General features: G+C 39.3%; 1 protein-coding gene across 2 annotated transcripts in view; it reads left to right on the top strand.

Moving 5' to 3' along the window:
- The window catches only part of cpa6 (carboxypeptidase A6), a 30142-nt gene extending 16257 nt beyond the window's left edge, over positions 1 to 13885 (top strand). Inside the window, exons 4-12 of one of the 2 annotated variants that reach the window (XR_013488265.1) lie at positions 2325 to 2439; positions 2986 to 3087; positions 3179 to 3283; positions 6114 to 6224; positions 6584 to 6674; positions 10123 to 10325; positions 11440 to 11524; positions 12016 to 12325; positions 12894 to 13885. Coding sequence is in view for 1 of the 2 variants with exons in the window: in XM_033638487.2 (XP_033494378.1) it covers positions 2325 to 2439; positions 2986 to 3087; positions 3179 to 3283; positions 6114 to 6224; positions 6584 to 6674; positions 10123 to 10325; positions 11440 to 11524; positions 12016 to 12230 (1027 nt within the window). In the remaining variant the exon portion in view is untranslated. Of the gene's footprint in view, positions 1 to 2324; positions 2440 to 2985; positions 3088 to 3178; positions 3284 to 6113; positions 6225 to 6583; positions 6675 to 10122; positions 10326 to 11439; positions 11525 to 12015 lie in introns of both variants that reach the window. The other variant, XM_033638487.2, reaches the window with a different exon arrangement.
- The last annotated feature ends 425 nt before the right edge of the window (positions 13886 to 14310 follow it).

Below are 14310 nucleotides of genomic sequence, written 5' to 3'. Positions count from 1 at the left end.
CTAAGGGAGGAATTGCAGATCTGAGGGTGAGGTTTTTTTTTTTCTTCTCTGTGTTGATTGACCGAGAAAGTGGTTTACACTGCAGGGGACGTTCTCTGGTAGGTGGTTGGGTTTTGAGGGAGCGAAGTGTTGAAGATCCCATTTTCTCTCAGGGAAATGATGCAGCATTTTGAATGTTATTGAAGCAGTTATGGATAGAAATGGACATATAAGGACCTCATGAGAAAGTGTATTTTCGGAGAGTCTGGCTGCCCACATAGCTGCTACAAAAACAGATTACATCGTCTGTTTCACGTTGGAGTGGGAAGTGCAGAGGCATAGGGTCTGAACACACGCAGGAGCAGTCTATAAACAGACAATGCTGGTGATAATTATAGTTTTGGCTCATTTACAGTACATTTAATTTATTGACAGACAGCAGTGTTATAACTAGTTTGCACTATCAAACCAGGTGAGTGCTGATGTAGAAAATTGGTTTGGGTGTTGGAAGAGAAGAGGGATGAGAGAGCAGTTGCATAATTGGTGTTAAGAATGAGTCAACAATACATTCAGGACCTCTGATCCACCACTTCATACCAGCCCTCTGCACCTATCAGACATATTATATTCACCTACAGTGCAGTGCCACTGCAGCCAAACAGGGACGTACTGTAACAAATGATCAAAATGATAAAACCTCACATCAAGTTAGAGTTAATGTTGTGTACAGTAGCATAAACAAAATCTGCAGTAATTTTACATGTTGCTGTTTTATGTTTTACAGTAGCTACATGGGTACCACACTCTTGTAAACTATGTTTTTGTGAAGAGTTTGTAAGTTGTAATTTAAGACTTTTGCCAATACTTTATAAATGGGAAATAGGTTATTTATAAAAGCAACAGTAAAATTTAGGTCACCAGGTTGTGAAACACACTTGTCACATGGTCAAAGTTTTGCGTGTAACCATACCAGTCAGCTGTATTTGATAACTTAAGACCATGAGGTGCAAATTAAGGCACAGAAAGCATTGCAGAAAGAAACTTTTTGTTTTAACTTAGAAAATTAAGTATGTAGGCTGCATTAAAATTTTAAGTTGAGGTAATTTTGTAACGACTGGAAACAAATAGAATTTCCCAGTCAAATAAATTTTATCTTAATTGATTATTTATTTATTTATTTATTTATTTATTTATACTGAATCATTACAAAATTACCTCAGTTTATTTTCTCAAATTCAGTCAACTTCAAATTTTAAGGAAACCCGGGTGCTAATTTTTTAAGTTAAAGCAAATAGTTTCTTCTTACAGTATAGAATGTTGAACTTCAAGCTTAGATTATTTAGTTAGATATAAAGAGCTGAATCAGTTAGTCAATTAACTGACTAGACGATGAACAGGAAAATAATCAGCGACTGTTTTGATAATCAATTATTTGCTTATGTCATTTTTAGAGTAATGAAAAAATGCCAAACTTTCTAGCTTCCAGCTCTTCAGATGTGAACATTTGCAGCTTTTTATTTATTTATTTTTGGCATATATATCATTGTTAACTGACTGTCTTCCAATTTTGGACTTTTGGAGGAATTAAAAAAGACTTTTGAAGAGTTTTTAAATTTTTTTTTATAAGCGAGTGATTAATGAAAATATAATAATAATTTGCAGATTGTTTGGTAATCAAAAAATATATTATACATATATATATATATATATATATATATATATATATATATATATTTGCAGCCCTAATTACTTATCACTTCTGCTAGTCTGCCGTAATTGTGTCTTTTTGTCTTTTCATCCAGCTCTTTAACTAAATATGCATTTTATGACATGCACCTGTTTGTATAAGCTTTAGTATTGCTGTTATTCACAGCCGTTGGTCTCTTTGAACAGTAATGGATAAATTAATAGCCATTTTTTAATGATGAACAATTACATATACTGTAACTCTAGGCTTGATAGCCCAATATGACATCAGGCTCTTTCTTATTATTGGCTCACTTACTCATTTATAAATATATGAAGTTGTGCAAGGGGTGGATAAACAGCAGCATCCCAAACAGGCAACCCAAATGTGTCAATTAATTGCTTATTACTGATCTACAAAGCATTAATACATTTAAGAATAATAAACATAGTAGTTACAACTTGTATTCTTTTAAAAGTAACCCTTTTTAGAAAGTAACACATGTACGTAAGGAGAAGTATTGAAAACACTAGTATTAAAACAATGTTCTCCTGGGAGCATTATGACTGACATGTTATAATGTTATTGGTAAGGTGTTATGATTGTTGGCTATCATGTTTATCATGTGTCTGTGTGACTCCCTCTCTTCCATCCACAGGGTGTTTATCTCCAATCTGCAGAAGGAAATTGAAAAGCAGACGGGATATCGCTCCTCTCGCAAGCGGAGGTCAGAGTCTCAGTATGACTACGAGGTTTACCACTCACTGGAAGAGGTAGATGTAAAGCCCACCGTCTACCTGCCTGCCTGCCTATCTCTCACTCTGCTCTGCTCTGTAATCTAATGCACACACTGAGTAAACAAACATTCTCTCTAAGGTGCTCTCAAAACTCCCAATTACCCCATTCCACAGGTCTCTCTCCCACAGCCTCGCACTCTTACACACAGAGACACGCACTCTACTTCAGACACTTCACAGCTGTGGAGTGTTTATTTTCCCAGGTCGATCAGGCTCCCGGTTCACGAATCTGTCGGGCCATATGAAGCAGCGTGAATTCCACACGCAGATCCTGAGAGCCTCCACAAATCTTTTGTACTCTGAGCTGTGATCCTCTCCTTCGCTGTAAAATGCACACTTAGACATGCGTGTGTGTTTGTGTGTGTGTGTGCAGACACATCATGCAGGCAGAGACACAACCCTGCACAAATGCACATACTCCATAGGCAGTAGTCTTATTGTTCTTCCACATTTACTCTTGAAAACTTTGTAAACAAATCCTTGAATGACATTCACTCTTCTACATTATTCTCTGTCCTTAAGATCCAGAGCTGGATGTTTGAGATGAACAGAACCAACTCTGACTTGGTTGACATGTTCTCCATCGGGAAGTCATACGAGGGAAGACCGCTTTATGTGCTTCAGGTAGGAGAGGAAGCATGAGACACAAATAACATACAAAGAGACACAGGTGCACATGCAAACTCGTGCTACTCTCGTGCTTGTCTCCTGTCAGATAGGAAAGAGAAGTCGTCATCAGAAGAAAGCTGTTTGGATCGACTGTGGCGTCCATGCCAGGGAGTGGATAGGACCTGCCTTCTGCCAGTGGTTTGTCAAAGAGGTAGCCTTGTTTTTCCAGCAAATTAAAATGCTAAAACACTGTTTGAACTTTGTGCATTGCTTGCATCAGTGCATGTTTCAACAGTGTCTCATATCTAAATGATAGCCTGTAGCAAGCAGTCTGTGATGTTTGGTCTCTGGGGTCCTCAACAAAAACGTGAACATCTGTTCGCTCGTCATGCACAGTTATGCAAATACTGAAGAATACCCTTTATTGTTCAGATGTTGAACATAACCCAGACGCTCACACAAGTTCCGTCACACCCTTAAAGTCTTAGTTACTACCCTCTGAAGTGAGGACGGTACCAGACCAGAGCCAGACATTAAATGCAAGAACCTTTAATGGTTTGTTTTATACTGCTTAGATGCCAGATGAGTGGGATTTGCAACACAGTGCCAGAGCGTTAGGATAATTAAAGGAAAAGTCAATGAATATCAATGTAGGGCGCTGAGTCACAGCCTTTTATAAGGAATTCTTGCATGATAGACCTCAACTGACAGGTTTTTAAAAAAAGGCTTAAAAAGGCTTATCAAGACACAGTTCTCAACATGAAGAGGGCTGAGCTGGCAGCTAGCAGCTAATGGTGCTAACACCATAAGCAGCTTTAAACAACGGCATCGATTCTGACAAAACTAATGTTGTTAACCAGGGGGGATTTATAGGCCTACTTGTGCGTCAGCTCTATGCAGAGCCTATGCCGTAGCCTATATTGTGAGCATTTATACTTGTGAGTTGCTGTGTTTGTATCACTCTGCAGTTAGACCTCCAAAACACTAGTCGGTGTCAGGGTTTCTGTGAAGTGCTCTAAAGTTTAGCTGATTCAAAACACACCCAAAACACACATTAAACACACGTTAAACATGGCTTAATAGTGACACTGTCAAACAGAAGTACACAAATCAGCTTCATTATAACTCACAGCATTCACAGACAAAGCACTTGTCTTTTGCTGGACACATTTTCCCCACAAATACAAATGCTAATGTTATTAGCACAAGCCTATGGCAATTTACACATTAGCCGCTTAGCAGCTAGCGGACTTTTCCTCTACTCATAAGAAGCCATATGAGTAATATAAAGGTAGCGTTACAAAATTTGGTTCCATTACAACTCACAAGGTTCACCGACAAAACAACTGTCTTATACTAAGCACGTTTTCCAAACAAATATAACATGCTAACGTTATTAGCACAAGCCTATGGCATTTTACATTGTATGAATTAGCCTGGCGACAAGCAGAGATTTCATCCACTCATATGAAGCCAGGATAAATCACACACAAGACTAAAAATGCTATTTTTGTGGAGGCTTTATTGTCTTCACAATTTATTGTTTCTTATCTGTGAAATTTAAGTAAATAAAAGCTCTGTTTCCAGTGAGGGAAATGGTTTCAGCTTACAAAAATAGCCAGGAGATTTGCGTCACTACAACGTGTAGGTACATTTCTGGGGAGGTGCACGTCAGATTTCACCGCAAAAGTTTAAATCCTGCATTACTCTGCCTCTGATTGGCTTACCCCTACATTCTTACCCAAACCCTAATCAATCTGACTCCTCTTGTCTAAACCTAACCAACCTAACCAACAAAGGCAAGACGCACTAGCCAGTCAGATGGAGAGTAGGGCAGGTGCCTTTGCTATCTTGGGAAGTGTAGGTGTTATGCTTTCGCCATAATGCCATCCCAATATGGCATTATGTATTGTGATTTTAATACATTTTCTTGTTCTGTAAAGCACTTTAAATTACTTTGTGTACGAATTGTGCTCTACAAATAAACTTGCCTTGCCTTGCCAATATCAGCAGTAACCGGTGTATGAGGGCGATGCAAAGCAGCAGCGATGAGCTAACCAGTGGGATACACACATGCATTAACATGGACACGCAGCCGGACCGGTCTACCACAGCAAACCACAAAGAAGCTTGGATTACAACACACACAGAGGGAGCGTGACTTCATTATCTGCTCAGGACACCATTACACAATATCTTTACATAGCAAATAGTGGTTTGCTGCTATAGTGATGCTCTGAATGTCACGTACAGAACCTTTAAACAAATGCAACGAAATATTTCAATCTCTAGTAACCAAGTGAACTGCTGTTGAGGAGACTTAAAAGTAAACATGTTCCACCTCAAAGTGACACATGCACATTTTAAATCATACCTTGTCTTAGGTTCACTGGACCATAACATTTACAAAGCAGTGTTTTGTTGTGCTCCACAGTCTTTCTGTTTGCAGACACATGTTTGGCCTCAAATGCGACGGTTTAAACTAAAATGCATGACTAATTCACCTTAGGCTTTTACATGAACTTACACGTTCAGTAGGGAATTCTTCAAAGGAGGGTAAAGTGGGAGTAGGAAGTGAGTAAATAAGGGAGGGAAAAGACAAACAGCAGCAGGAAATCAGAAACAGACCGACAAAAAAATGAACAGAGGGAAACATTTGACTTGGGAAAAACACTCAAAGATGCTCCACTTGGCTCAAATCTGTGCACTAAAATGTGATCAACTGTCATGTAGTAACTGAGGTTGGCCACTGGAGGTCAGGGTGCCATCTTTGTTTAAGGCTTAAAGCATATTAACCTTGGCCTGGGTCTGATTAAAGAGCAGGTACAAGCAGTATTAGCTCAGTGACCAGATCTTCACACCTCGTTTACAGTCTGAGTATTAACCTGCTGTAGTTGTGCATTTAAAGAACTGTGACAGCAAATATGTGCAAGGTTACAAAATAATGAAAACATAGCATAGTAATTACCTGCAATTGTATTACTAGGCCACAATCTAGATCTGTGCTCTGTAATTATACTGTTTTTGTGTTGTAATTCAAGGCCATCAACTCATACCAGCATGACTCGGTGATGAGACGACTGCTGAACCAGCTCAACTTCTACATCATGCCTGTCTTCAACGTGGATGGATATCACTTCAGCTGGACCACGGTACTGTAGGTCTTTCTACGTACAGCATATTCTGATAACTTTGCAGCATGTTGGGCCCAGAGAAGAAACACTTTTATTATATTCATGCATGTATTTGGAATAATAACTAAATTCCCTTATTTTGTGTCCAAGTAGATCAAAGTAGAAAAACTTAACATCAGAGAGACAACGATGTGGTCTCTGTCGTTAAGCAGCCCTTATTTCAGTGAAAAATGCTCCTCAACTGCTGTTTAAATATCTCTTAGGAGCTGATTGAGTGACAGATGGATTATTTTGGAGAAGACAGGAAGCTCCATTTGTTTGATAAGTCTGACAGTAAGTGGACATACGTGGTGACAGCGTCTTTGTTTTCCCTGCAGGATCGGTTCTGGAGGAAAACACGGTCCAAAAACCACAAGTTCCACTGCAGAGGAGTGGATGCTAACAGAAACTGGAAAGTCAAATGGTGTGGTGAGTTCAATAACGCTGGACTTCAGTTGAAATCTGCGGAAAATCGATTGAATGGCTCTCACACATACAGTGCACGGAGACACGCTCACTGCAACTTGGCAAGGCACTCCCTGGAGTCTGTTGCTGATGTGGTCTTTTCTGACTATTAATCAGAGTAAGCTGTGGATAAAATATTTGTGTGGTGACAACAGTCTGTGTTTCATGTCATTTAGTCTCTGGTGGGAGGCAGGTGGGGGGTTCTGCTGAATCATCATCACTCCAGGAGGGCTCTGAGATTATAGCTGGGATGTTTGTGGTATAGACAGACATATGGAGATGTGATGTGAGATGAGAAACAGAGAGAAATTGAATATTAGCTTAAATATTGGGTATTTTGGGTACTTAAATTAAAAGCTTTTCTTCAAGGGAACTTACTGTTGTTGAATATCGGGATAACATTGTCATGTGTGAGAAATAAATATATATTATAGCCTTTCTTCTGCTTTCCTTACGCTGCTAAAATGCAACAAATTGCTTGTTGAATTAAAAAAAATAGAGGAAATTATTGCCAACTTTGTTTTTATTAACACATTGAACTGAGCACAAAAGGCACTAATAAAAAAATAAAATTAAAAAAAAAGATAATTACACTTTAATGTGCAGTTTTACTCCCTGTCAACTAACTCAAAAAATCACACTCCTCTGTGTTTGTCATGCAAGTTGACATGGCAATTATGATAATAAAATAGTATACACTACCGGTCAAAAGTTTTAGAACACCCCAATTTTTCCAGTTTTTTATTGAAAATTATGCAGTTTAATGTCTCATTGTACTCTGAAATGAAAGCATAGAACAAATAAACAACTGAGGTCAAAAAAGAAATCATGGAATCAATTTATAAACCAAAATGTATTCTAAACTTTTGACTCATCAAAGTAGCCACCTTTGGCAGATATAACAGCTGAACACACTCATGGCATTCTTTCTACAATGGAAATCAAATATTCTGCAGAAAGTTCTTCCCAACTCTGTTGCAGAAGTTCCCATAAATGTGTGGCACTTGTAGGTTGCTTTGCTTTCACTCTTCTGTCCAGTTCATCCCAAACCAGCTCGATGGGGTTTAAGTCTGGAGACTGTGCTGGCCACTCCATGTTTTCAAGCTTACCATCTTGTTCTTTTTTCCTGAGGTAGTTCTGGCATAGCTTGGACGTATGTTTTGGGTCATTATCTTGCTGTAGGATGAACCCCTGACCAACTAGGCGCATACCAGAGGGTACTGCATGGCGCTGCAGAATGCTGTGGTAGCCGTTTTGGTTCAGGGTGCCTCTCACTCTGTACAAGTCACCGACCCTAGATCCAGAAAAACAGCCCCAGACCATCACGCTTCCTCCTCCATGTTTGACAGTTGATGTCACACACTGAGGAACCATCCTTTCGCCTACTCGACGGTGTACAAAAATCCTGTGTGATGAACCGAAGATTTCAAACTTTGATTCATCAGTCCATTAACACCTTCCAGTCTTCAGTAGTCCATTGGTGGTGTTTCATGGCCCAGGCAAGCCTCTTCTTCTTATTCTGATGTCTAAGCAATGGCTTTCTTGCTGCAACTCAACCGTTCAAACCTGCAACTCGAAGTCTTCTCTTCACAGTTGAAACTGAGACTTGCTTACTACGACCACTATTAAGCTGTGCTTGAAGCTGTTGTCCTGTGAGCCGCCTATCACGCAAGCTGTTGACTCTCAGAAACTTGTCTTCTGATTCTGTTGTGGCTTTGGGTCTGCCAGACCTCTTCCTGTCAGAGTTTCTCCCAGTTTCTGAGTGCCTTTTGATGGTGAAGGAAACTGTACTCACTGACACCTTGACTTTCTTCGCAATTTCTCTGTAGGAAAGCCCTACATTTTTAAGTGTTATGATGGTCTGTCTCTCTTCCATTGTTAATTGCCTTTTTCTTGCCATTTTTATGGTAACACACTACTTTCTGCAGTACAATACTGTTCAAATGATGCTCACAAGGGTATGGTACCACAGTGTGTTCCAACACTGCTTTTATGCAGACAGAGGGGGTTGTAAGTAATCAAGAAAAGTTGGAACACCTGTAGGAATTGGTGGCACCAACTTTCAAGGCTTGATCAACCTCCATTGCTGCAGAACGGCTTTAAGTTGTTAACCCATTTCTTGTTCCCTGAAAAAGGCCTTTTTGTATAATTCTGAAATGTATATTATTTTTCAGTTTTGGGTAACCTTACCCTTTTTTTTAAACCTCTAGCAGTTCACTACTTACCTTTGTACCATTTCAAGCTATTCATTGGACTTGAACGGCTTGAATTTCAATAAAAAACTGGAAAAATTGGGGTGTTCTAAAACTTTTGACCGGTAGTGTATTGTGCAGCCCTACTGTCAGTGAAATGTTCAGGTGGACATGCTTGAGTATTTATTCATATGAAAGATGGAGATTTAACAAGATTACACTTCAGTACTGGACTATTTTGACAGTTTGACTTAGGACCCAAATGCAAACACTACCAGGACACTGGGAACGGTTTAAGGCAGTTTATTTTAGTTTGAAGATGGTGGCTGAAGGCTTGAGTGAAAGGAAGGCTGAGGTGGGCTTGGAATGGCGAAGCAGAGCAGGCTGAGGTGCTGAAGACAGAGCAGCACAAATCTGGAGGCAAAGAGATGAAAACGAGGCTGGACGTGGCTGGTTACAGTTGAAGCTGGCGTGGTGAACTTGAAACACAGGACAAAGTGTGAATTGAAGTCCAAAAGCACAGAAAGACAAGTGTCAAAAAAACTTAGAAGCTGGCCTTGATGTCTGCACCACAAAGGAGACTGAACAATCTGGCAGAGTCTGGATGTCTGAGCCGGGGTTTTATGCTGCAGTGGCTTGATTGTAGATGAGGTTCAGGTGTACAGGTTCAGCAGCCGCTGGCACGCAGGAGGATTGGCAGGAGGAGGTGAACCAGAAGGCCACACCCAGCAAACACATGGAGACAAACTGAAAACAAACATGAGACACTAGGAATGGGAAACAGGAAACACAAGAGAATTGCATTAAAAAGAACATAACCAGTTCTGTGATAACTTTCAGCCTGACTGAAATCCATGCTAATTATTTACAATATTGACCACCACGCTGCCTCTGCTGTTCATAGATATGAGTTATTTGTAAAGGACTTTCATACGCAAACATCAGTGCAGCCTATAATGTTTGGGAATGTTATCCTTGGCATTATAATGTGACTTTGCTGATTTCAATCTGGGTCTGCATTAGTTTTTCCTCCACAATATCCCTCTATCTCTTTAAGCTGCCTGTGTGGTCACTGAATATAAAGAACCAAGATCACAGCACCTCTTTTATATTAGGTTTGAAAATCTGAATGAAACATGAGCCACATTTGTAATTTGTCCCTTAATGCTTTCTGGTGATTAAGAGAATGATATCATTTATTTTCTCCTTTCTTTTCACAGAGGAAGGTGCCTCTTCTCATCCCTGTGATGACACGTACTGTGGTCCCTTCCCTGAGTCTGAACCTGAAGTCAAGGCCGTCGCCAAGTTCTTGCGCAAGCACAAGAAGCGTGTCAAAGCCTATATATCCATCCACGCCTACGCCCAAATGCTGCTTTATCCCTATTCTTACAAGTATGCCACTATCCCCAACTTCAACTGTGTGGTAAGAGCTTGATAATAAACCACTATTTAGCAAATCTTTATTTAAGATAATATTCATATCCACCACCTTCTGGACCCCAGGAAGACTAGTTGTTTACTATGGTATCAGCTAATGGGGATCCTTAATAAACTAAACTAAACTTCTAGTAGTACACTGCACGGTAGTATGTTAGAGGTACTTAAAGGAATACTTCACCTCCCGAATGACTATTTGTATATCATTTACTCACCCTGTGATACATTTAATTCAGCAAGAAAACTTTGTTTTTCTCGCATGCATCTGGTGAAGGAAGAATCCAAAAACTGCAAAAGTTCTTGATGAATTGAAGGCATTGGGGTCCACGTTTACCAATAAATATCTACTTACAAACTCTCACTCAACTTGTGTAGTATAATCCAAATCTCATTTATCCAGCCGTACATTCATTACTTCCCAAAGAGACAGGCCTTTCTAACAGGGAACTTATCTATGCTCTCTTCAAAGCCAGACTCCATTGACAAAAACAGTAATTTTACCTCGCTGAACACCAGAGCTGCTGGTCTACCTCTGCCTCGATCAATATGTTTGTTTGTTTTACTGTGTTACTCTGGTGAATCCAAACTAACCCTTTAAAACAACAACGCCAAATATACCACAAACAAGCTAACTGATGAAGGCAGTGGTAGACCAGCAGCTCCAGTGTTCAGCAAGGTAAAATTTGTGTTTTTGTTAATGGAGTCTGGCTTTGAAAAGAGCATGGTAGTAGAAGAGGTTTCACTTTTAGTTTAGTTCCTTGTTGGAAAGGGCTGTCTGTTTGGGAAGATCTGAGCATATGAATGTAAAATAGAGACTTGGATTATACTGCACAGGTTGTGTGAGAGTGTGTACACAGATGGTTTGATATAGTTTTGCAGACCTGTATGACTCCATTTTTGGATTCCTCGCTCACCAGATGCATGAGAGAACAAACTGAGTTTCTTCCTGACTTTAACAGAACACAGGCTGAGTAATTAATATCCAACTGATCATTTGAGGGGTGAAGTGTTCCTTTAACTAGAATGCCTTGATATTAAATCCTACTTTGCAAACCTATGTACAATCACTAATGAGCTGGCCTTTTGTTTCCACTGTCCAGGAGTTGGCAGCTCATAACGCAGTGACAGCCCTGTACTCTGCCTATGGAGTGAGGTACAGATACGGACCTGCCTCCACAACCCTGTGTGAGTACCGTTCTTTGTCTTCATTGTACCCTCCAAGTTTAGAAACCGAAACAGAATGGATTATTTGTCATGTCGTACCTGCTGCCGCGTGCTCTCCTTCCAACCTCATCTGTGTTTCTTTCATTTGCCGACAAGGAAAGTGGATCCTCCTTTATGTTGTGAAGTGGGGAGAAGTGCCAGTTTTCTATAAATACACGATCAATTTAGTCTTGCACTCAGTGTACTGAACGTTCCCCTTGAGAGGAGCTAAATGCAGAGATGTAACACCAATAAGAATGAAATGCTTTCAGACTCACCTAAAATTGAATCAATTTGTTGTCAGCAGTGCTGGGAGACATATTCAAATCATATAGCCAAGTAAAAGTAGCAATACTGCACTTGCAAGTAAAGGTCTTGCATTCACAATGTGACTTAAGTGAAAATATATTTCTGAATGCTTATGTAACAAAATACTGTCCTAAGTTTATTCTGTTTGTTTAACTTCTCCACAGATGTCAGCTCAGGCAGCTCTATAGACTGGGCCTACAGAAACGGGATCCCATACGCATTTGCATTTGAGTTGAGGGACACAGGATACTTTGGCTTTCTCCTGCCTGAGTCCCTGATCAACCCGACCTGCACTGAGACTATGCGGGCAGTGAAGGCCATTGCATCAGGTCTGCTTAAGAAGTGTGAAACAGATCGGGACAGATTTCCATATATATGAGCGCACTGTGGGTCCCCGGAGCTCCACCATCACAGTTACTTATCTCAACACCTCATATTCCTCAGAGATTTCATATTCCTCCAAGATATTATCAGGTGAGGAGCTGAGGAGGAGCAGCAAAGTATGAATTTTAATTTGCCTTTCTTGTGTTTGGGGTTGTGAACCGTATTTTCCTTTACTGATGAAATATGATCTGATGGTGGCGGGTGTCAGTAACCATGAATCTAATTAGCGACCAACCTGTTTACATAGATCATTACGTGTCCAAAGTCAGTGTCCTGAGCTCGAATCCTTTCTAGCATGTAATCCTCTACACCTTTCCCAAATTCTTAATTGCTCTCGACTTACAAAAATTATTAATAATGCACACTTTTCCACGACATAAGCTGAATGGTGGTCACGTGAGCACTTGTCACAATACAACAGCACTTTCCTCTAAAGAGACAGCTCAGATTTTAATGTTTTCCAAAATCACAAGAACTGTTTTTATTCGGGTTGCTTTTTATTTTTTAAATAGTCCTACCAAGTGCCAGTATCTTAATATTAAATGCCTTTATTACTGCAACATTGTTGGTGTATATGATATGCTATCATCTGACAATCTTGGGTTTGGTTTAAATTGAGATTTTTTTTTTTGTTCGATTTCTTTTTCATTTGGTTCAGACTGAGATTTGGATTAAATGACCTGTCACTGCAGCAGCTCACTGTGTCATCACTCAGGTATAGATCAATGACAGAGTCAGAAATGTTTACTTTTGACAGCTTATGTGCTTAATAAGAGATTCTAATAAATGACGATATCTGACTTGAATAGATATTGTTATATAACAATAAATGTTCATGTTTTTACATTCATCTCATCCTTACATCTCTACTATTTATTTGAAAGCAGTAAAATGTCACAGCTGTCGCCCATATTTGTGTTTTGTACATGTTTTGTACACATGTTGATAATAAACATTATTTTACTGATGTATTTTTTTATTATGATAAACTCACTGAGCTGTCACAGGTCAGTGAGTTTATAGCTTCAGGCACAACACTTTAAATCAAACTCTCTCTTCCAAAAGCCCTCCTCTTTCTCTTTCCCACTCTTCATATCCAGTCTTTGATTCTGCAGCTCTGCTCTTATTTATGGATTCAGAAATGGTGGAACTGACACTCAAGACATCCCAAAGTGAAAGTGAACTCTGCCGCCCACAACTGCCAAATCTGTGTTGTCAAATTGCCAGATTTTCTGGATGTACTTGCTGTCGGACTTTGCTAAATGTTGCACTAGGCTGTAACAGGCTTTAGCAATACTAAACATGCAGGTACACACAGTTATAGATGAGGTGAAACAAAGTGATGGCAGGATTAAATAAAAAGGTGTTGTGAAATTTACAACATAATGACCACAGACAGCAACAAAATCTGAGCTATTTTTATTTTAAGATTATGTTTAATGTCTATGTTTAAGGTTTTTCTTTTCATCCCTGAGCAAGGGTGTAGATTTTTAGGTATTGATGAGGGGGCACATGAAACAGGAGGGTTTGGGGGTCCTTTGGTACAAAATTTTTAGCATCTAACATAATTTCCTGCTCTCTGGTGATTTTTTAATGTACCAATTTGTGCCTTTTCTGCATGTAAACATATTTACTTCTGTCAAAACAAAAGTCCTTGGCTTCTGTGTTTTTATTGGGGGGGGACAAATGCACAAGATCTAAATATTGAGGGGGAAGTGTTGCCCCCCGAAATTTATGCCTACATCCATGGGAAGGGGTGACATTAAAAAAAAAAAATCTAACCCTTTAAAATAGAATTTTTTTTTTAAATAAATATGGGTGATCAGGAGATGTTGGAGTATAAAATCTTTATTTTCAATTATGATGATCAGAGAATCAAAAAAAGACTTATTTTTCTTGTAAATGTCAAACTTTTCATTATATTTAATATATTATTATTAATTTATATAATCATTGGTGTAAGGTAGTAACGGTGAGCCCCAGTTCATGTTATCATGCACATATCGTCTTGTTACATGTTACAGAGACTTGACAATGAATAACATCAACATATATATTACTCGTCAATCATTGTT

This window comes from Epinephelus lanceolatus, chromosome 20 (genome assembly GCF_041903045.1).
Source record: "Epinephelus lanceolatus isolate andai-2023 chromosome 20, ASM4190304v1, whole genome shotgun sequence".
NCBI classification, from domain to species: Eukaryota; Metazoa; Chordata; class Actinopteri; order Perciformes; family Serranidae; genus Epinephelus; species Epinephelus lanceolatus.
Note: the sequence above shows the minus strand (reverse complement) of the source record. Positions and strands in the feature narration are given on the sequence as shown.